The sequence below is a fragment of the Lissotriton helveticus genome, chromosome 9 (assembly GCF_964261635.1).
Source record: "Lissotriton helveticus chromosome 9, aLisHel1.1, whole genome shotgun sequence".
Lineage (NCBI taxonomy): Eukaryota > Metazoa > Chordata > Amphibia > Caudata > Salamandridae > Lissotriton > Lissotriton helveticus.
The window spans coordinates 590,284,249-590,308,055 of record NC_136070.1 but is presented as its reverse complement, the minus strand read 5'-3'; the positions used below and the strand labels follow the sequence as shown (position 1 = coordinate 590,308,055).

General features: G+C 43.6%; 1 protein-coding gene across 2 annotated transcripts in view; it reads left to right on the top strand.

The window, feature by feature from the left end:
- Positions 1-8,398, top strand: part of LOC144781629 (5'-3' exonuclease PLD3-like) — a 109,114-nt gene extending 100,716 nt beyond the window's left edge. For both annotated transcript variants that reach the window (XM_078660579.1, XM_078660580.1), the window contains one exon: positions 3,515-8,398. In XM_078660579.1, the coding sequence (XP_078516705.1) occupies positions 3,515-3,705 (191 nt within the window). In that variant the 3' untranslated portion in view covers positions 3,706-8,398. The remainder of the gene's footprint in view (positions 1-3,514) is intronic.
- The last annotated feature ends 15,409 nt before the right edge of the window (positions 8,399-23,807 follow it).

Sequence of the window (23,807 nt, the reverse complement as noted above, 5' to 3'; positions counted from 1 at the left end):
CCCTTGGTACATCTTGTACTATTTACTGAGGGACACTGGATGTATGTGATTGTGCGGCTACTGCTTTTTTCGCAGTGTTATAGATTTTCCGCATTTGCCATATAATCCATCATCTGCCGCTTAATCTGCTGGTTTTAACAAAAAAAATTGTTCCAAGCGGTCAAAAGTTACTAAAAACGCAGCAACACATGTTTTCGTACAGCAGAAGGCCCTTTGCAAGGAGGCCTGGTCACCTCTCTGTTGCTAATTCCTATATTTCGGTGTTGAACTGGTACTAATGAGGTGCAACCAATGCTCAGTCAGTGTTAACAAGTTTGACAAGCATTGGCATAGCCAATAGGTCTCGCATTTGGGACCTTATAAGTATTTAGTTATGCAGCACAATATCTTTCCTGCAACAAAATCAACTGTTGCATGGCTAAACACTTATAAGGTCCCAAAGGCGAGACCTGTAGGCTATGCCAATGCTTGTTGTTCAAGTTGGCAGGTATGATGACCTTAGTGAACTTGTTCTCGCACTATGTAAGAAAGACACTATATTGAAAGCTTGGCTTTAAGAAGAATGAAAAACTTAGGGGGGGCTTTCGAAGGGGTGTGGCCGATGTAATGAAGGGTGTGGCTAAAAAACAAAAATTGAAAATCCATGCTTAGTATAGTGTCACCCCACTGGCATTTTGCTGCTTCGTCATTCCATCCGGATACAACAAGTAACATTACAATTACAACAAGCCAGGACTATTGGCTTTGTCAATGATTATTAATTCCATAAGATAAATAAGCAACAACTATACTATGGCTTCAATGTACATAATTTGGAAAATGCAAGCATCATACTGCCCCATCAGGTCTGCATTAATCGCCATTGCCCATGCGCCAAGATAACCATATTGTTCCTTGGGTTTATCCATTCAGCATAAGGCCAATAGCCCAAGTCTGTGCCTAGAAGCAATGTCTTATGTGACTCAGCACACAATGCCAGAAATAAGTGCTATGACACGGCTAGTGCTGGCGGCGGTTAGTGCTTTTTTGTGTGGGGAGCAGCAGGGCAAACAAAGAACATGGGAGGATAAGCAACAACGGGGCAGAGGGTCAGATGATGACAGGAGGTGGGTGGGTGCAAGCAATGGGCAAGGAGACAGAGAAGCAACGACTACGGAATAAAAACAACAAGCATTGTGAAGAGAGAAAGTTGATGAGAAATCCACGCCAGGCAATCAAGTTATGAAAAGAAACAGTGGGAGAGCGATGGAGACGGGGAGGGAGACAAATGGACATGAAAAAGAAACTACACAGGAAGAGACGAAGGCGGTATATGAGGTGCACAGAACTCAGTAATGTTGGGATTACCTGCTGAGAGAGGTCGCCTAGTAATACCCAAGGAATTAAAGCAGGAGGAAGTAGCCAGAGGAGAGCGAGCTGGCGAAAAAAGGTGGAGAAGGGTGAACAGTGCCAGAAAAAAAGCAGAGAATGTGTGGCGGCTGTGAATTGAGTGCTGCGCTGCATAACAGTTGTTCAGAAGAAGAAAAGTGCAGCCCCCATTTTTGCTGATTACGAGTGGTGTGCCGCACACTACTGGCACTGCAATCGTGTATTTGCTGGCCCAGGAGTGGCGCATGCATGGGTGCGTGTGCAGTCTGCTCTTTTTGGAAGCACATACTCGTGCTTGTGGGGCGCTCCCGCAAGGTGGATGACGCCACGAGTACGTGCTTCCAAAAAGAGCCGAGTGACGGCTAAAGGTCTTCCTATGCGCGCTGCATAGGCGAGACCTAAAAATTACCAAATAATGAAGTGATACCATCACAAAATGTGCCTCATTATGTAGCATAATTTGCCTTTTCCTGCCGCATAATTTAATCAACCCTGCCACATAATGTTGAAAGGAGGAGCACTGGCACTTTACCTCTGGTTAGCAGGGTTAAAGTGCACAGTTATACATTCGGGAAAAATATAGGATCCAGTAAGGTGAAAAATCCGTGATACCCATGCAGAAAATGCAGATTTCATCCAAACTCATCAAGCACTGACAAGACAGGATAACCCTCCCTAATCTGCTCAACAGTTTTAAGTGTTGTCAGCAAACAGATTCTCCTTGCAAACCATACCAAGCTGTTCTTCCCACATCCAGAGTCAGTAGCAGAACAAGCTCTTTATACCTTAGATGTCAATAGAGTGCTTATGTATTACATTGACAGGACTTAGCCCTTCCAAAAGATACAACAGCTCTTTGTTCTTCCCCAAACCACTCAAAGGCTATGCTCTTTCCAAAGCAGGTATAGCACGCTGGTTGGTCAAATGTATACAGACTTGTTATGGTAAAGTCAAAAGACTTTTGACTGTTCCTTCTAGTAGACCCCACTCAACCCGTTTAAAAAGGAAAAAAAGGAGCTTGTATGGCTTTCCTGGGTAATATTCCTTTAACCGACATCTGTAAAGCATCTACTGTTCTACTCCCCACACTTATAGTAAACATTACTGTGTGGATGTTTTAGCCTGCCAACAAGCTAGAGTTGGCCAGGTTGTATGACTTGCACTTTCTCAGTATTCTACAACATCCTCGGGCTAGCCATCACCTTAAAGAATGATTGCTTTGCACAGCATGTATGTCTACATCTACACATGACACAAACAGAAAATGCTCATTATTGGTAAGCTTCGATTCATGGCATGTAGTGTTGTAGAGTCACATGTGTGCAGCCCCCTCCCCGGAAGCCCTTAGACGTTGCAAATAATTTTTTTATCTTCTACATTTACTATTCTTTCGCACAGTCCTCTGTCCTGAATCTCTATGCTCCATCTACATCCTCACCCTTCAGGCGGAAAAATCAATCCAACAATGGAGACAACGTTCATGAGCTTACCAGGATGAGTCACTATAACTCTTGACTCTAAAGACTTCTTCAAAGAAAAACAACTTGCATGTGTCCAAGCCCAAAAGTAGACGGCAGCTTTATGCACAGCTTGTGATTTGATAGCACTGCATGCCACAAACAGAAGCTTACAAGGTAAGTAACATTTTCCTTACCTTTGATAACAATATTTTTCTTGACACATAATCTTCCCGCAGATTCCTCACTGCCCTCCCTCCTTTCAGGTGACCCAGAGCCATGACTAATAAGATCACACAATATGCAAATATGATGTGCAAAGTATTTTGTCACAGTCATGGCTCTCAGTTCTTCTCCGCATGCATCACTGACGAGCAAATACAAAATTCAGAAACTGATATCTGCACACCAGTTGTAATATACTTCGGTCGCATCATGACTGGAGCTGGGTGGCACCTCCTGGGGGTGCTGGAGAGTCATTGTTGGCAAAAACAAATTTCGGATCAGTATGAAGCCTGGAATGATAATTCATAAGGCGAGGAATATTCTGGACGATTGGTCATCCAGCAGAAATATTGCTACTAAAGTTAAGTAACTTTTTCTTCGTCAATTGCATGTTGATGATCAGCAGCTGTATAAAAGAGATAGAGGTACATTAAATGTTCATTCTGACCTTCTTTTATTCATAGGAACATCCAACTGGTCTGAGGATTACTTCTACAACACTGCCGGTGTTGGCCTGATCATAAACCAGACTGGGGCCGGTGTGGCTGGGTCCATCACAGCTCAGGGCCAGCTGAAGGCAGTTTTCCAAAGGGACTGGCACTCTGAACACACACAACCTTTGAGCCATGGAATGCAATGCTCATTCAGAGAATGAGGGTGTCAGTGGACTGTCAGGATGCTCTATCCCCTACACTTGCGAGGTTGCTCTGAGTCCTGGAGAATAGATGGGCACTTTGGCATACAAGGGAGGACTCCAAAAATGTAGGGAATGGCTGCATACCTTATCTCACCCATTCAAGAGGGTTTTGAGTACTGGGGAATGACATGGCACTCTCAAACTAGAAAAGGCTCCTGGTGAGTCGTAATGCACTATCCCACATGCTGAAGACCATGTCCATTTAACTTTGATATAAAGGGCGGATTTAGACTACAGAGTACGAATTTTACTCCGTCATTGCAACAGAGCAAAATACTCTTGTCACCCTGACAGAGTAACCATACTCCAAATTTAGAGATGTGCGCTACCCTAGCGGACATCTTACCTTGGCAGAAACTGCTGTCACGCCAATTCCAGTCAGTGTATTTAAAATATGCCTTACAGCTTTATCAACATGATGGTGCCGTTATGTTTTTATTTAAAAGTTTCTTTCTTTTCAAAAACAAAATCCCAAAGCGGGATTTTCTTTATAAAAATAAACTAATGGCCCTCTCACCATGGGACCTTTTTCCCATGCTGATAATGGGTATGGTCATTCAAAGTTTTTTTTCTTACTGCCACGTTTTTGATTGTGGTATGTAAAAGTAAAACTGGTCATTTGACTGCCCGCTTTAAATCAGAAATGGCCAAACCTCCGATGGTCCTTGCTGCGTTGGGCCATTGGAGGAGTATGTCAGCAACGGAGACAGAGGATTCTTCGTCGCTGACTTACTGAAGGTCCACCTGTCCATAAATCAGACGTACAAACATTCACTTTGGCGGAAAGGGTATTCTATTGCATTTGTGATGGAGTATCCTCTCTGCCAAATTCTAAATCATGGCCTAAGTGTGCTTTCCTGTCACACACTCCTTTGTCACAGCAGAAGGCTGTCCTCTCACCATAATACGTTTTAAATCATACATCCAAAGGCCCTTTCAAGCAGAGTACTCTTCTCTTACACACTTCTCTGACTCATCTTAACTTACAATCTTGAGAGCTCTCTGCTCCCTCCAGTACTAAACTAACTTGCCATGTTCCAACTTATGGATACATTTCATGTTACACTGCCTTGTGTAAATTTGAACATTTCAATACAGACAGTAAATTAGGCAGTGATTGAGTCAGCAGGGCCATCTTATAAAATCCACATTTACCCTTAAATACTTTTAAAATTGTAGTCTCCGATATGTGAAGGCAGATGGCCCAGGGTTTAAAACGTTTGCACATAATCACCGTATGATTGCTGGGAAATCTGCAGGGCTGCATTCCAAGTGAATCATGGAATTGGTACAAAAGTCAGGCAAATTCTTAGAGATTGTCATTTTATAATGTTATGTTTATCTACCCTAACTATTTACCTTTCAAAAAAGTAGTGGGGTTGTTTTGCCTATAACCCATTTTATTGCAGCACTCTGTCTCACAAAGGAATCCATATCTAGCCTTTGGAAATAGGCTTAATTTGGAAGAGGGCTTACCTGACTGCTGTATCCTCCCTTCCACTGCATCAGATCTAGAATTGTCTAAAAATCAGGAAAACTATATCATAAAAGGGTGTTAATCCAACCTCCCATGACTTGTGCTGACATCACAGCAGTACGCCAGATTACTATCTTTGTACCATTATATTGCTGAGCTCTTTCTTACACAGGTTAGTTAGGAGAGGGCTTATGAGCGCAGCTCACATTTAGTCCGCCTTGTGTGTGAAGGGCACCTTTTTGTGTTTGAACACAGAAAAAGTGATGGGAGGAATGCTGCAATAAGTCGCAGGGTAGCATTGCAACCCATTGTTCTTTTGCCTAACATACCAACTCCGATTAGACCCAGCCATATGCAAATCAGTCTTGGTCCTGCTCCAGTAGGAACAGTCCTGTGTTTGGGCAGACAGTAGAAATGCCCAACAGGCCAGTGATTCCTCTTATCATATTCATCCAGCTACTGAGGGTTCAGGGTGACCCATAAGATAACTGGGTTAAGCACTTACTGCAGAGCAGTGGTGTAGCTGGGGGGTCCTGTTTTTGGTGGTGGCAGAGGTGAGTAAGTCATGTCTGTCTATTACCACCATCCCCCGTAAACAAGTCGGTCGCCAGCCCACCCTTACCTGCACTGGGTAGCAAATTTAGGGTTCGCCCCGGGTGGCAGTAGATCTAGCTAAACCACTGCTGGAAAGGGTCAGTGTGTGACTTGCATTTATAGGTTCACACCCCAGGAAGGCATATTTTAGCCTTTGTTGTCTTTAAATGTTCATGGTCAGTAAATTGATTGCTATCGGAATAGATGAAGTTAATACCTATTATTTATATAGTGTTATGAAATGGCCATGCAGAAGATGTACATTAGCCAGCTCTTCAACAGTGATCCTTTCATCTGTAGTATGTCAGAATACTGAGCACAAAAACTTTATGCATAGCTAGAATGGTGACTACCAAAATATTATGAAAGTTAGTATATATAGATTTACTATTCTTGCGTGCTGTGAAGATATATATAAATCATCAAGATAGCATATTTATGGAGTTAAGTATAATAATCCTAGGCTTGCCTATGTATACTTACGATCGCAATAGTTTGGTTGTCGATATTTTTTGTAGCATGAGATTTAAAACTTGATTTTCAAGTAGTATACTTCCTCTGATCTCCTCCACAACAAAACTACCATCAATCAAGACTTCTTGCTATCATCTATCCAAAGTTTGTGGAGTCCTCTCCCTGCTCCGCTACATTTTAAATACAAAATCAGCTCTGTTCTCGACATTATTACTTCTTGCATTCAGAACGTCAATGCCTATTACACCGGGCTCCCAAAAAGGATATATTGAAAACTCCAAAGAACCAAGGAACGTACCATCATACACAAGCTCTGCCTCCTGTGCCATGAACAATGTCAAACATTCCTTAACAAATCAAAAACCACTTTACAGAGTTTATTTCACGACTAGAAGTCATGTCTTTAGCTGCCTGTAGCCATTGTCCACAACACCTGCCTCAAGCCTTTCAGGATTATTTCCTTCCTGCAAGAAAACAGATCCGCTACCCGTAATTTATTGACCGCCCGAGCACAGACACAGGAGATGAGGTTTCCGATCCGCAATGCTAACTTTGTAAGAAAAAAAAATAATAAACCAGTGCCAGCTTCCAAAAAAAACATTCTTAGAAGGTTGCCAGTGCTGGATGGGTCTCTGTAACTGTAAGGCAGACGGTACCGTACCTCTTTCCGTGCATGTCTCTGGAGTTGAAGCTTGCGCACACACCTGCATCTGGTATGCCATCTCCCAATTCAGCTTCAGAACAGAGAGGGGCTTCAGCTGCCTGGATAAGGCCCATCCTTCTCATTTTAGCAATAAGGCACTTATGTCATCATTTTGCTGTTCATCCGCCAGTTCCTGGCTCGTCCCAGCAGCAGCACAAGTTCAATAGGGTTACAGCAGGTTTTCTTTTCATGAGGCATCATATCATCTACAACTGCAGTGAACTTCGCTAAAACAGCGTTTTGATTCACCATGCTAATCTACGCTTCCACCTTAGCACTCTGTAGTGCCTTTATTTATGGTGTGCAGTGCTTTACAAAATGAAAACAAATAAATAAAAAGAAGTAGCAAATATTACATACAAAGCATGTTGTAATCAGAACGGTGAAAGACTGGAATGTATACACCCTCTGGATGTCTTGAGAACACTGCAGCCGAATGGACACCTCCTCAAGCCAATCTCATTTGCCCAGACCTAATTAGATACAGTATGATAAGAAAACATACCTCGGCAAAGCCAGTGGGTCTTGCGTTCACTGCCATTTTTATTGCTTTCAGTGCTTGTTGCCTCTGCTCTTGGTTTTTGCAGAACGTTGTTGGGGAGTCTGATAGACACTTGTCAAGCTAAAAAAAAGAAATTGGCTAGAAGTAAACTTATTTTTTGGGTTTCAGAAAGTGCAGATTGCCATAGTTGTCTCTGGCACTGAAGAGAACTACTTTGCGTGCGGACGTTCTCCTGGTAAAAAGGCAGACTGCCATCAATCACAGACAAGTTAGCCAATGGCTGAAGTATGCTGACCCATTGCCTCCTGCTGTATGCTGTAGTGGGAGGGCCAAAAATGTGATTGACACAGTAAAAGACCTGTGGATAAAGTTTGCTTTCTGAAAGCCCTTAAAGTATATTACACATACAGGTTTAGAAAAATCAAAAAGCCTTGTCTAACACCAGACCGAAAAATGGATGAATACTGGAAATCAGAAATAAATACTTGAAAAGGGTCATCTAAGTGTACCCAATTGCACTCCTATATGTATGTGAGTGCCACTGTGCATTCCTTGATGCGAGTTCCTGCAATCACAAGAACATTATTATTTACGTAAAGCGCTTGTGCATTCCTGACATAAGAACCTGTCTTCCTCTATTACTGGCTAGGGGTGCGCTTTTGTTCCAAGCTTCAAGCTTGCGTCGCAGATGAGTGGTAGCTATTTTGCTCTCAGGGCACCTACCTGCTGTAGGCCCCACCAGGCTTCGCAAAAAGCTTAATGGATTTTCCTGTGGTGTTTTTTTTTTCTCTCAATTGATTGATTTTATGTTTTAAGATCTTTTTTGCTTGTATTGTTTTTTTATAAATCTATTTTTGTACTGCAAACTTTTTGATTTTTAATAAAAGCTGCTTGTTTTACAGACCGGCCTGTCTTGAAATGTGTGGGCTATGGAAAATAAAGTTTTAGTTTACAGTATCCTGAGAATGGGGGAGTGAGGTGCAGGCTGTTACTTCACGGGCCGCTGGTGTGCTTTGTGTGTTTGCCACAGGTTGGGGTAGGGTGGGAATTTCAGTTATTCCTCACCCTTTCCGGAGAGGCTCCTTTTTTTGGAATTAAAGATGGACAGGCCTCGAAAAATCCACTCTGCCACTTGCACTTTCGAGTGAAATTTTATCAGGTCAAGTTATTTTTAGCATTTCCTCGACCTTGCTGGCAAGTAAACTTAAGGTGGAGGAAACAGGTGTTCTATTCATTCAGAATGTGTACAAGCAATTAAGACTCCTTCAAATCATGTTTTTATCTTGACACATTTGCTGACTGCTCAAGGACAGAGGTCAAATGTCAGTTTGACTTTTTACTAATTGTTGCCTTTCTGTTCCTGGACAATGGTTTTAACTTTTCTTTCACTTATTGATCAGTTAATGGTTTTTGTCAAGTGAGCTGACCAGAATTGTGAAACAAAAGGATGTAAAATGTCAGTTTCTTTTCTCCAACAACATTTAAACTGCTTGTAAATGAATTGTACAAGTATTTCAAAATATAACTGGAATTATGAAATCACTTTGTTTTTACAATTCAGAAGTGTGATACAAAGATTTAAATAGGAGCAAAGTAAATCAGAATACTTTACTTGGTGATGTGCACATGACAAATATTTGCAGACACTTTATTTCCAAACATTGTACACTATATAGTTTTAAGACCACGTCAGTTACCAATTCTGTGGCCATTTCATTTTAAAATCTGCTGAATGCAAATTACAGTGTGCTGCTACTTAATGCTTTAGTTATGTATTTATTAAAAGTGATTGTTTTTAAACATGATATGAGAAACATTCCTGCCCCCGCCCTGATGACAATGCAGTTAATGAACTAAGAGCAAGTCAGTGGCCATGTGTATCCTTTATGTGGCAAAATTTGTATTCTGTATGGAGTTAATGTTTATTTATTTTTTTCACTGAGTTTTATATAGCGCGAACTTGGCCCGAAGGTATCCGTATCAGAGCCCTTTACACAAGCACAAGTTGCATTACGTGAGGACACATTCATTTTTGATTGGCACGGGGATATTAACAGATTTGACCAAAATCATAGGATGTTGCGAGTCCTTGCAGAGACTCAAACCCAGTTCCCCAGATTTGAAGTCGAACGCCCTAGACCTTAGGCCTACACCTCTCCCTTACTTATTAAATCAAACAAAATAGTTTTCTGTACAGCAGACGTGCTGAACTCAAGTATCTAAAGGTGCTCTCATATGTGATAAAGAAGAAAATGGCATCTCAGTGAATTAAAATACTTGCCCAGGATCACATAAGTTTAAACCAGTTTGTGGGTCAAGAGCATTATAATTAGGTGGAGTAGATTATTTAAGTCTCTAGACCTGCAGGTCTAGTAACATTTTTAGCATTTTTCAAGGCCTTTGTAGTGTCATTTTCTGTACCAGGAGCTTCCAAGCCCAATTTCCTAGTGCTTCACTGTCGACATGGCAGTTACATACTGAGGTGAGCCATGATGCCGCGTATTTTATTTATACACCCACCCGTATAATTTATTTTTGGTAATTATTGATGAGAATGTTACCCACTGTGTAGGTTACCTTCTACACTCTCCTGAGGAAGACTCCGCTGTAAGGAACTAATTGCCTTCCGTCACCTTCTGAGGTCGAAACGTCGACTTTCTTTGAACTTTGCTCTGTACCTTTTATTCATGCCGAGAAGTGGAGAATATAATATGTATTCATAACGTCGGGCTACTTGGGTTTGTTTAGTTAGTCACTCAAAATATTGTTGGACAGATCAGTGTCATCATTTTAAATATTGCAATTATTTTTACGTTCACCTTCACATTCCCATTCCTTCACGAACACTACCTTGAACACGTTACTCACTTTTATACTTTGGAGCAACCGTTGCTATTGTGAATCATGGATACATCCATACTATAAAATTCTTCAAGACTAATAAAACCTTGTTATTGTATAACTTATTACGTGTGGGTGACTTACTAGGTTTTTTTTCCTTTTGGGAAACACAATGGTCAGTTGGACCCCCCGTTGTATATACCTTTTTTGGAGTTAGTCACAATTTTTTTAATGAGTCACATGTCCTTGAAAAAACTTTAGGGAGATGCGTTTATATACATTGAGAAGTTTTTAGGCATATAGCAGTAAGAGGCGATTTCAGGGTGACAAACTTGCGAAAACCAAGATTTCCTGGAGATGCACTAATACAAACACGGAAAACATATTTTAGGGAGTCATTCTGGTAAACTAATACCTATTCAGGGACACACATGTAGGAGATTTCTAGGAAAGCCCACCATATACAGACACTGGAGGAGATTTAATGGATAAATATTTGTAGGAAAAGTTAATATGAGGGGCATGCACACATACAACATCTGCTGTTGTCTCATTTATTCCTTGAGGCACACAGACTATTTTTACTATTAATTGGTGGAGTGTCCCTCTCCATTTCTACTCCAATTGAGATGGACCACCATTTTCAACTCACCCTTTAAACCCCCCTCCACTGCATACTATACTTACCTCTGCCATCAGATCTTGTTTCAACAGCCAAAATAGTTGACGCACCGACTCCTGGTGCACAAAAACATGCCCCAGTCTACAAACCACCAGCTACACAATCATCCTACTCAGTAACTCCCACAGCTAATCCCCCTTGCAACCACCTTCTGTTCCCCAACCAAAATACTTACCCCACATACATTAACCATCGACATTCCCACTCACCCTCCAACCTGTAAACCCCACACACGCACTCTAACCTCTCTCTTTCCCTTATTTTTATTGGATACCAAAGAGCCATACATTCAGAAGCTTAACTGCCTTAACACCCAAATAATGAACTAAACCTCCTCAATCTGAACTCAGGCACATCACCAGATTACTTTGTTAAAGAAACCTGACTCATCAATGACGTCTGACATGTCAAAAGGTCACTCCCTCTCCCCCCAAAAATGTAGGATCATCTAACAGAAAAGTCCCCGAACAACAGGTTTGCACTAGACCTAAAAATAAATAAAGGCTACCAATGTCAAAGACTTTACTGTGAATGAATGTAAATCTTTACGGGTAAGGTGTCAGCCCACTCCAGCCTGCTCCTGTTCATTCCTCCTGATACCAGCTCCTGGAGTTTCAAGGATGCGTTAATTGAGACAGTCGTCACGGAGACCACCCTAAAGCACTACAACATACATGTCCCTAGGAGACATGAACAGTTGGTTTTATTACCCAGATCTAACTCAAGCGATGTGCATATGATCTATAAAGCGGCTTGGGGTTGTATCTTGTTCGCAGAAGAGTGAAAGCACATTCTGTTATTTATATATTTTTTGGAACATCGTACGCTTACATATACTTCTTGCTTGCCTATAAACAAATAAAATTCCTAGTCTTTTTTTATAAGACACATCACTGACTGTACATTAAATTGATTGAGGGTCGTTTTCTGTTTCATGTTGTATCTACGTGTCTTCTCACTCTCACCTTTTTACTCAACTTTGCTACTAGACCTTTATTGAAGTAAAACTGCAAAGATATTTGGGAAAGACAAACACCTTTGCTGACTGCCCCTTCCGTAAAAAGATAGGCATTGGTGGAATCTCCTTTTCCAGTCAGGCTACAAAAGGTTGGAAACCTCCTCTGGCAAGAAAAAGAAACACACAAGACCACATGGACTTCAGGAAGGCAGTAAAGAATTGGCTTTCTCGGTTGATTAACGGATTTACTCACTTAAAAAGGGGTCACTTTGAGTCTCCACTATGACCTCGGAGCATTGCTCTGAAGTGTCATTCGTGTAACCGAGAGCTCAATGTGAATCGCATGATTTTTTAACTCAATGGGGGTGGAGAATAAGAACTCGCTGCACAATGGTGGTGGGATATGGCACATAGTAGCACGTTCCCCAGAACCACAAAGAGTAACCGTCCATCCAAACATTAACAATTTACAGGGATTCCAAATGAAACCAATGGAGTTACTTATGAAGGCTTCTGAAGGTTTTTAATTGCTATTTACAAGAATGCTGTAAATATTACTTTGGAAGGAAGAGTGCCAAAGAAAAGACAACTCTTGTGACATATTTGTTTTCCAAGCTCTTTGCTAAACAAATGGGAAGGCTTCCTTTTCAACCAAACACAATACTGTATTTTGTTCCATAAAATGTATATTAAACAGAATCTTATCAAAAACAATAAGGTGTAACTTAAAAGCAACAATGATTGAACTCAAATGTAAATGAATCAATTAGGAACGGCCGACTTCGATGGTCTTTGAATGTCCACCAACAATACTATGAATTGACAACTGTGGTTTCACAGATTTACATAAACGCAAGATTTACAAGTAAATGCAGCAAAAATCAGATATATAAATCAGTTTGGCAAAAACTGTTTATAAGGACAGATTTGTTCGTAAAACAATTAGACAGTTAATTTAAAATAAAATACTAAAGTTTTCAAAAGCCCATAAAAAACACTAAAGACTTATTACGTCAAAATATTCCATATTGACTAAGAGATTCAAAGAATCATATTTTAGCAAATACAGCTTTAAAAATTTCTTCCGAAGCTCTGGTAGTAATCCACAGTCCATTATCGGGTGTATGTTTGTGATTTCTAGAAATCATTGCATATGCTGACTGATTTTTTCGATTTAACTCTTTTACAGAAGTCACATTTTGCCAAAAATGGGAAGTTTAAAACCAAACAAAATTTTAGCACCACATATCTCAAATATCCTTTAAGTATGGAAATAGTTCTACATGATCCAGGGCGCTTAGCACTGGAGCTATTGATTTTTTTAGATTTGTTTTTAATAGCTAATCCATATAATTGTCATTGATAATCTACATGCAATTCGATTCAAGAAGGCTTCCGTAGGAAAAGTGGCCCTTGTTTCAATTTCTTGTTTTATGTGATAAAAATCTTTGGTCATTTGAAACCCGTTAGTAAATTACTGGCAATACATGTTTTAAGAAACCCAGGAAACTCTTGGATCAACATACAGCAATTTGGATTCATACAATGCCATAGGTGGTATCGTGGTCTTATGGGCCTTGATAAATAGGACCGAGGAGTAGCCATCATGTTTATATTGAACTTAATTAAGGCTCCTATTTCCAGGTTGGATTTAATTTTTAATGAGTCAAAGCGATCATCTCACTTAAGGACTTCTTGGATTGTCTCATTTCCCAGGTACCAAGTTGTAAGGCAATGCCTCTTTTGTATGTTCACCCCCAAAGGTTTCAGATTGATGTTGCTGGTTTTTTGAGTCAGAGAGAGTATTAAGGCATGCTAATAAGACCTCTGTGCCTGTGGCCTGATCCTAAAAACAGAGTATATTCTCGAGCAGAACATGTATTTTACCTGTTCTGACAGTAAAAACGTGAAACTGATGTAATCTGATAGACATCTAGCGGCAAATTCCTTACCTTTGAACTTCCAGGAATCAGGCTGGATCCAGAAGATGTTTCCTTAGCAATACCCCTGCATGCGGGTAGGGGGCATCGGTTGACAAGATGTCGGCATTGTGTTAATTGTCGTGACATTGTCAATATAACCGCCACTCTGGCGCGCTCACGTCAGTTCTTGTCTTTCCGCGCCAGCGATCACAGATCTGTCGAAGAGCTTACCCCCTGTAATTTTTTGACAGGCTTTTTTCAACTTTTTGTCTACTTCTTTTGGTGTGCTAGGGATGTCTAGCATGAAGACCTCAGGGTTCAAGCTGTGTGTTGTCTGTCACCGCGCCATGTCAGTCACAGACCCCCACTTAGTGTGTCTCTGGTGCCTGAAGCGCAACCACAACACCAAGTTGTGCTCTGATAGCCAGGCCATGGCCTAGAAAGCTTTGAGGGAGTGGTCCCTAAAGCTAATCGCGAACCAGCCCCTCAGAAGTCACCCACTCGATCTCGGTCAAGAGGAAGGTCCGAGCACCGCTCCGGTGGATCGAAGTCCTCTTCCAAGTTGTCAGGTAAGAGGCATCACAAGAAGTCGAAGTGTGCTTTGACTTCGTGACATCCGCGTGTGATGAAATGGAGGAACCTCTGTGTTCGAGGCCCCGCACCGCTGAGCAGGTGCCTGAGTCTGCTCTGAGTTTCCCTCCCTTTCCTGGGCCGTGAGCAATCTCCGCCCAACTTAAGGAGTTCTAGGATGCCATGTGCACCATATTCGGGCAGCCTGACCCTGCTGGCGTACCTTCGAGCCCTGCAGGTTCCGATGAAGGAGTCCCCGTGGGTTTTGCGGCATCTGCTCCGGCCACGGCCTCCTACGTGACCCGTTTCTGGGCCCGGACCGGTGCCGGGTGCACCATCAAAGCAAAATGTAACCGGTGCTGTGTCTGCAGCCGAGGTCCTCGGCGTCACCGGTGCTCACAGGTGAGACCTCAGACCTCAATCCTCATTCCTGACGCCACAGAGCCAGTCGGGCATCCACTGGTGCCAGCAGAGCCATACTGCTCCATGTCGTTTAACCTGCCCTATTCTGAAGGGTTAAGAATGGATGAGGAGGATTGAGAGGGGGAGCAGGATCCGGTAGAAATCTCGCCACCACAGTACATGGACTGGTTCGAGGAACTGGGTGATGCCAGTGGCCTGGACACCTCCCCAGATTCTGGCATGCTGTTTCCCCCCCAATCTGGCTATGGAGGAGGGGGCATTATCCGCTATGGTGGTGCATTGGGCTGCAGAGGTCTTGGACCTGCAGCTTCCTACAGTGGCAGTCAAGACTAACCTCTTGACAAATGTCCTGCAGCCTCGTGTCTCCAGCTCGGAACCTTTGCTGCCTTTCAATTAGGCTTTGACTGACGTCCTCCTGGGCACCTGGTCCAAGTCCAGCACACGGGCTCCTGTGAAGAGCCCTGCAGCAGGCAACCCAGATTACCTCATCGCCCACCCACTTCCATGCAGCACTTGAGCATTTCAAGAACGCACAGGCTACTGCCAAGTCCTTGAGCCTCATCACAACATTCCAGCCTGTCTGCTTTTCACTCTTTTTGTACCTACGGAAGGGGCTATCGACTGCGCCAACCCTATTTTGGCGACCCCGCAAGTTCAGCTACCTCTGCGGGGACATGGACGCGGTTCACCCTGACCCTAGAGTTGAGTGGCCAGAAGTCCAGCCAGCCACGATTCCCGCCTCCACCTCAAAACCCTCCTGGTATGATCCTTCAGGATCATTCACGGCCAGTTGGTGGCAGAATACGCCATTATCTCCACCACTAGCGAAACATCAACTTGGACAGGTGGGTGTTGCAAATAGTCCGAAGGGGCTACTCCCCTCCCCTTGGAGACTACCCCTCCATCCATGCCTCCAGACTGACAGAGGAACACATTGCCTAACTCCGCGTGGAAGTCAAAACTCTCTTGGCCAAATGAGCTATAGAGAGGTTTCCCAGGTCAGAAATAGGCTGTTTGTTACTCACTGCTATTTTCTGGTCCCAAAGAAGGATGGGGTCCTCCGTCCTATCCTCAGAGCCCTCAACTACTTCCTCAAAAAGGAGAAGTTCAAGATGCTCACCCTAGCTCAGGTCCTGTCTGCCCTGTACCTGGGAGTCTGGATGTTAGCGCTGGTCTTGCAGGATGCTTATTTTAATTTCCCCATCCTGCCTGCTGGTCGTCGTTACCTGCGGTTTATGGTGGGCCACAAGCACTTTCAGTTTGCCGTCCTCCCCTTTCACCTCGCCAGTGCCCCTTGAGTATTCACAAAGGTGATGGCGGAGGTTGCAGCCCATCTGCAGAGATCAAGGGTTCCAGTCTTCCCTTATCTCGACGACTGGTTGTTGAAGGTGGGCTCGTCCCAAGCACTCGTCACCCACTTCCAGGCTATGGCGAACCTCCTGCACTTGTTCGGGTTCACTATCAAAGTGTCAAAGTTGCACCTGATTCCCTCTCAGATGCTCCCTTTCATTGGGGTGGTTCTGGACATAGTGCAGTTTCTGACCTATCCTCCCGAGAGGCGATGATACCGATGTTTCAGCCTTTATCCTGGATTTCGGTGAGACAGACTGTGAGGCTGAGGGTGTTGGGCCTCATGGCTTCCTGCATCCTGTTGGTGGACCATGCAAGGTTGTACATGCAGGCTCTGCAGTGGAACCTGAAGTTGCAATGGGCACAGCATCGAGGAAATCACACCGACCTGGTTCAGATATCAGAGGGCATTGCAAAAGATCTGCAGTGGTGGCTGACAAACCTCGATTGGGTCAGAGGCAGACTCCTCTCCCTTCCCCACCCAGATCTCACAGTAGTGATGGATGCGTCGCTTCTGGGAGGGGCAGCCATCTGAGGGAGGTGTAGATTAGAGGACTCTGGTCTCCGGCGAAAGCCAAGCTTCACATCAACCTATTGGAGCTTTGTGCGATCCTATTGGCACTCAAAACCTGTTTACTATCCATCAAGGGGAGGCTAGTTTAGGTGTTCACGGACAACACTACCGCCATGTGGTAATGCAACAAATAGGGTGGAATCTGGTTGTGGACTCTCTGTCAAGAGGCCCTGAGTCTCCAGACTTGGCTGGAACAACAGGGCATTTCCCTGGTGGTTCAACATCTGGCCCGTACTTTGAACACCAGAGCAGACTAACTTAGCCGAAGGTGCTTTGCGGATCACAACTGGCGTCTCCATCCGGAGGTGGTAAAAGGTCTCTTTCAGTGGTGGGGAGAGCCTTGGTTAGACATGTTTGTCTCCGAACCGAATGTGCAATGTCGGCAGTTTTGCCCGTTGGAGTTTCCAAGGTGGCTCTCGCTCGGCGACGCTTTTCATCACAAGTGGAGCTAAGGCCTCCTATATGCCTTTCCGCCGCCTACCACTCCTGCCCAGAGTGCTTAAGAAGATCAGGAGCGACTGGACACAAGTCATTCTTGTGGCTCTGGATTGGGCACAGAGTTTGGTACCCCAAGCTGCTGGCTACGAGCATTGATCCTGCGTTCAGGCTGCCCTTTTGTATAATCCTGTGTCGCAGCAGCAGGGGCGGGTCCTCCACCCGAACCTGTCCACTCTCCGCCTCCTTGTGTGGAGATTGAGCAGCGACAGTCAACAGCTTTTGTCCTTCCTCCCGAAGTCTGTGAAGTTATTCTGGCAGCCAGGCATCCCTCCGAGAAAGCGGTATACTCCTGCCAATGGAACAAATTTTGTAAATATTGTACAGAACTGTCAATTGACCCCATATCTGCTTCTCTGTCAGATGCTCTCCTGTTCATACTTTCGTTGGCCCAGCAGGATTCTGCTTTGGGTACTTTGACCTCGCTGTTCCCCTTGACTGGCTCCCTGCCAGAGATGGTCACTGAAAATAACTCGAGGTAACGGCATTCACACTAACCCAGGTTTTTCTTGAAAAAGTTTCTACGTGTCAAATTTGTTGAATTTGCCAGCCTTTGTTTGCAGTTAAGTAAAAAGTGTCTATTTACTGTACTTGGTAAATGTATCTCCGGACCCCTCCAGTGGATCTTTTTTGTTTTGGTATCTAAAAAAAAATATATATATATATATATCTTCAGAACAGCTTGGCAAGGTCCCCCACCAGAGTATCCACGGTGTGTGTATATATATATATATACATATATATATATATATATATGCACACACTCTATTTTTATAAATTGGTGTCAGACTTCTTGCGTGTCGTGCAGCTTATTCTGCAATTGTTTTGTTGTTGTTTAAATGCTTTTCTTACGCTTGTTCCTTTGTATAAGCCTGACTGCTTACAGCTACCCAGGGTTGAGCTAAGGGTTTAAAAAAAAAAAAAAAACTACTGATCGTAAGGGGTTGGTAAGTGCATTATACGGCGAGGTCACACAATCACACCATATAATACACCCCATTTCCAAAGTTAAGTTTGACTGTTTTTGCCAAAGATTGCAATTTTTTGATTTTTCTACATTAATAAGAAAATAATATAATGTATTTACTGTATCTGAAAAGTGTACCTGATCTTTTGAAGCCTATTGGATTGCAGCCCACAATGAAAAGATCATTGCATGAAGTGAATATTGTCTATGGATTCCACAGTTCTTAATCGAAAATGAGTTAATAAGCTGCAAAATATCTGTTAAATATAATCCAAAGAGGGTTGGGGCTAATACACACCCTTGTCGGAGACCATTTGAATTTGACTGGATTGTCGCCCTGCATGTTCAGTGTCAACATGAGCCCAATTCGAAGTGTGAAGTATCTCTAAAATAGGCAGAAGATACGGCATGATTTTCAATGAACTGAGTTTCAACCAGAGGAACCTGCAATCCACAATGTCAAAGGCTGTGCAGAGTTGAAGAAAAACATAATTTTCTGTTAGATATACCGATTTCAACACCATTGCCATAGTGCAAAGCAGATCCACTATTGAGTCTCTTTCTGAATCCACCATGCTTGACTAGTATCCTATTATCATCATGTATCCACTCTTCCATGTGAAATACTACTGTTTTAATTAACACCTTAGACAATGCATCATTCAGACTACCGAGTTTCATTAAAAAAAACAATTGCAGTTTTAAATAGCAGGAACTTGGCCCGAAGGTATTTGAGTGCTTTACATGAGTACCAGTTACATTACACAAGGTCACAATCAATTTTTTTAGGTATGGGGGGATTAAGTGATTTTCCCAGAATTATCTTAAGGCTCAAACCTGGTTCCCCAGTTCCAAGTGAAGTAGCTCTGACCTCAAAGCCACATTCTCTCCTAATTTGATGTAAGGTTTACACTTCTTCTTGTAAATTGATTTAGATAGCACCCCTTTCATGAGTGCAGTATTTTACCAGATTTAACAAGCCATTGAAAAAACTGAACTAATGGGTCTGCCCACCAATTAATGTTTACTAAAGTTGTGCTTGCGATTAAATTGTCAGGGCCAGCCACACTCGTTGGATTGCCTTCAATACAAAAGGAAAATAATTTAACTAAAGTGTAAAAAATATATATGAGGGAGCCTGGAAATTCAGTGACCCATTAGGATTGTTCAGATTGATTACCCATTCTACATCGGGCCTCATGATTTGTTGTAAATAAATGTATAATTTACCATAAAGTAAACTAAATCTCAAAACTCAAGATTAATGCCCTTCCATTTTTTTTTAATAATAACCTTTCTTGGTGTAATCAGGTTTTTTATATTCCTTCTTAAGTTTACTCCAACTGCCAACAAGGTTAGGGTCACAGTCATTAAGGCTTTGAGTTTTCGAGCTTTTGCTTTTTTTAAAGTTGGCTGGACTGCATCAAACCATTTATGGTCATTCTTACCCTTAATTTTTCTCCCCCATTTCTCCAATTGTAGAACTTTAGCTACAAATTGGACAACCGGTTTTCCAGTTTTCTTTTTGTACCACCCAAGTTTATCATTGCTGCTATGGAATATATCACATGTATCTAGAGACTCTAAATAAGTTGATAGTTTATGTTGATACAAAGCATCTATTCTCGCTGTGCCTTTGTGGACAATTCACTTGGACAGAAAGGGCTTCCATACCCGGTAACTAGTTTTTATTTTTTTTTATTTTATTAAATTCAAGACAGACATAAACAAAGAAAGAACAATAAACACAAGGCAGTCCAGTAGCAATGCGTCGCAGCGGCGTCGGGGGAGGGAGTACATTAGCAGTTCAATCGACAGAGCCATACAATGTGGAAGGGGGGGGGAGACCAGGAGCAAGCAAGAACACCTATTCAGTAGTGGTGGAAACAATAGGCTGGGAGGAAGAGAGGTCGGCCTCAAAGTCCGTAGGAGGGGGGTACATATATCACCACGGTATGTGTTCCACTGATTCCAGATCGTACCCCATTTACGGGGCGTGCCACGGGCAACATAAACGGTCTTCTCTCGAAACATGCACCAATCCATATTTTGTTGCCACAGCAGAACCGTCGGTGGCCTCTGAGCACACCACAATTGGGCAATATCCCTCTTGGCAATCATATTACCCAGGGTCACCCAGCGAAGCTGCGCGCCGCTGTAATCATTCGGCTCCCAGACATTCAACAGGCATCTCCTCGCCTCAGGCAGGGACCGCACACCTGTGACCTCACTCATAACCTCATGCACCCGAGTCCAGTAGCGCATCACCGCAGGACATTCCCAGATAATATGGAGAAATGTACCCACGAGACCACAGCCACGCCTGCACAGACCATCCACAGAGAATCCCATACTCACCAAATGGGGACCAGTCACATACACCCTATGAAGAATTTTGAGTTGCACAAACCGAAGGCGCGCCGGGATCGCCACTTCCTTCGGGGAAGAGATCGCCGCCTGCCAGTCCTCATCATCAAGTTCCAGGCCGTCACTGGTCCAGACCTCTCGAAGATGACAGAGGAGGTCAACCCTGCTGTTGATCAATTTTTTGTATATGAGCGAAATCGTACTGTCCGGGACGTGCCCGTCCAGAATCCGATCCTCCAGCGGGGACGCCTCCGGGATATCCGTGCCAGAGGGGAAAACAGACAGCACGGCATGTCGAACTTGCACATAACGAAAAAACTCCCTGTCATTCAAATCGTACTCAGCTTTCAACTCCTCAAACGTCTTGACCCTACCCTTGGTCCACACATCACTCACCCTGCTGATGCCAATCACATCCCACCTGTCAAAGCCCTTCGATTTCCAAAGGGACCCGAGCCTATCAGACGCATAAAGCGGAGTCGCACGAGTCAGTTTGTCTGTCCAGCCCAGAGCCGCCGTCGCACGATACCACACCTGCACGGCTGTCATGGTAGGGCCCGTGAGGGTCTTGCAACCAGACCTCGTGTACAGCGCCCTGTTGTAATCTCCGCCGGGCAACAGCCACTTGTCCATTCCAAACGCCGGGTTCGGCGAAGGACCATAAATACCATGGTTAATCGCCCCCAACTGAGAGGCCCATTAGTATCTGCGAATATCGGGAAGTGCAATGCCCCCGTCGTACCACGGCAGCGTCATCTTTGCCAGGGCAATACGGGATCGACCCCCCCCCCATATCAATCGCCTCTGTAGACTCTCGACCTCCCGAAAGTAGCTAGCAGGCACCGCGTCAAGCGTGTTTTGAAGCGCATAAAGGAACCGGGGCAGCGACATCATCTTGAACAGTGCAGCCAGGGGGAAAGGGGGAGCTTGCCCCACGCAAGGACATCAGCGCGAAGGCGCTGGAGCGGGTGCAGCAAATTGCGCTCGTAACGAAGTACCGGGTCCAAGGTAATAAAGATCCCCAGATACCGGAAGCCGTCCCGCACCACCGAAATAGGGCAGCCGCGGGGCAAGAGAGGAGCCTCGCCCGAAAGTACGTAGACGCACGACTTAGACCAGTTGATGACGAGGCCAGAGTTTTTACGGAAGGAGGTCAAGACGTCGAAAAGAACGATCAACGACTTCCGAGGCGACGTGAGATACAGGAGAATATCGTCTGCATACAAGGACACCCGGTCCTCAAAGTCCGAGTTCCATCTAATGCCCTTCAAGGATGGCTCCCATCTCAACCAGGCCGCCAGTGGTTCCAGAGCGAGGGCAAACAAAAGAGGAGACAAAGGGCAGCCCTGGCGCGTCCCTCTGCCGAGGGCAAATGGGGCAGAGACACGGCCGTTAACGACCACTTGTGCTAGGGGATCGGCATAAAGCAGTTTCACCCAGTTAATAAAGTTCGGGCCGAAGCCAAATTTAGAGAGGACCGCCCAAAGATATGGCCATTCCAGCGTATCAAACGCCATAGTGGCGTCCAGAGACGCCAAAACAGCCGGTTCACGCAACGTCCCCGCCCGCGCACACCATGCAGGCGCCGGAGGTTCAATGCCGTGTTGCGATGCGATGCGATGCGATGCGATGCGATGCGGTGCGGTGCGGTATAAACCCGGATTGATCCGGGTGAACCAGATCGCTAAAAACAGTCACTAAGCGGTTAGCCAGCAATTTAGCCAGGATCTTTGGTTCAGCATTAATCAGCGATATGGGCCTAAAGGAGGTGCAGCGGTCGCGTGGCTTACCATCCTTGTGAATCACAACTATGGTGGCCAACCTTTGGTCAGGGGGAAGGGAACCCGACTCCAACGATTCCAGGAACATCGACCGGAGATACGGAGCCACCGTATCCAGACGGAGCTTGTAAAGCTCAATGGGGAGCCCATTGGGGCCCGAGGGGTAACTCTAGTTTTAATTTGATAGATATCTGTAAAAACCAATGATCACTACCATCCACAGGTAAATTAGAAAAAATATAATAAAAAACTGAAACAAATATATAATTAGTAAGTCATTGCTGTTGCCCAATATTACATTTCTAGTCTGCAGGCTAGCCATCTCACTAGGCTTTTAAGACAGACTAAGACATTCTCAGTTGGCAAATGTAATAGGTGTTCAGCTTCTTTTGAGGGATGGCAGATTGGAAAATCAGCTGTAGGAACTTTACATGCTTCCAGGTCAGAGATAATATTGCCAATTATAAGAGGAATTCGCTTAAATCGTTTTCAATCCATCAAGATTGTTTTCCGTATATAATACTAGGTTGTCCACATCTGATGTTTACATGTATGTGTGTGTAAACATTGATTAAAGCCAGTACTGCAAATTTATACCTGTTTGATGTTAGCCTAACCACACAAATCAACAGTGATGGACATTTTGTTTTAAACGTACGGATTTTAATGGTTATTTTGTAGATATTAGTTGTATAGGACTACTTGACTTCCAGCCAGTAGTAGTTTGAGTTACAGGAAGATCAGTGATGTAAAACTTTGTTGGTCAGGCAATTTTAACAAAAACTTTTCTTGAAGCATTGCAATTTAATTTTCATCTAGAATTTTATTAAGGTAACCTGATTTTTTCATTTACATAAAACCATGTACATCCCAATTTACAGGATTTGTGCTGCTAGCATTGTCCACAGATTATAAAACATAATTGAAAGATGAGGATTTAAAACGAGCAGAGTAGTGTTATGATAAGAATTTACACAAGATGCAATTAAAGTATTTTCCTTCGACCTGTAGACACTTTAATTTGAGAATACTATTAACAGGTTTGCTTTTTAGAGCTTGAGTGAATCAAGAAGCCATTTTGATTCACTTCCTGGTCTAAATAGGAACTCCTATACCTTTTTAAGTTTATTAGGTCTTGCCTGTGACAGCGCGTGTACTCTTGCTTGCAAGAGATATTGTATACAACAAGGGGTTTCCAGCCTGCCTGTTGCTTAACATTAGTTGGCTTCAATGTCAATCTTATTTGCTGCCTTCCAATTGGCCACCGCATACTGGCTTCACTTCCTCTTCTTTTGGCTGGAGCATTGACCAAGTACTGATTGCTTCAGATTCTGCTGTTCTTTTGCTGTTTGCGCTGTGATTGAGGCACTACGTTTATTT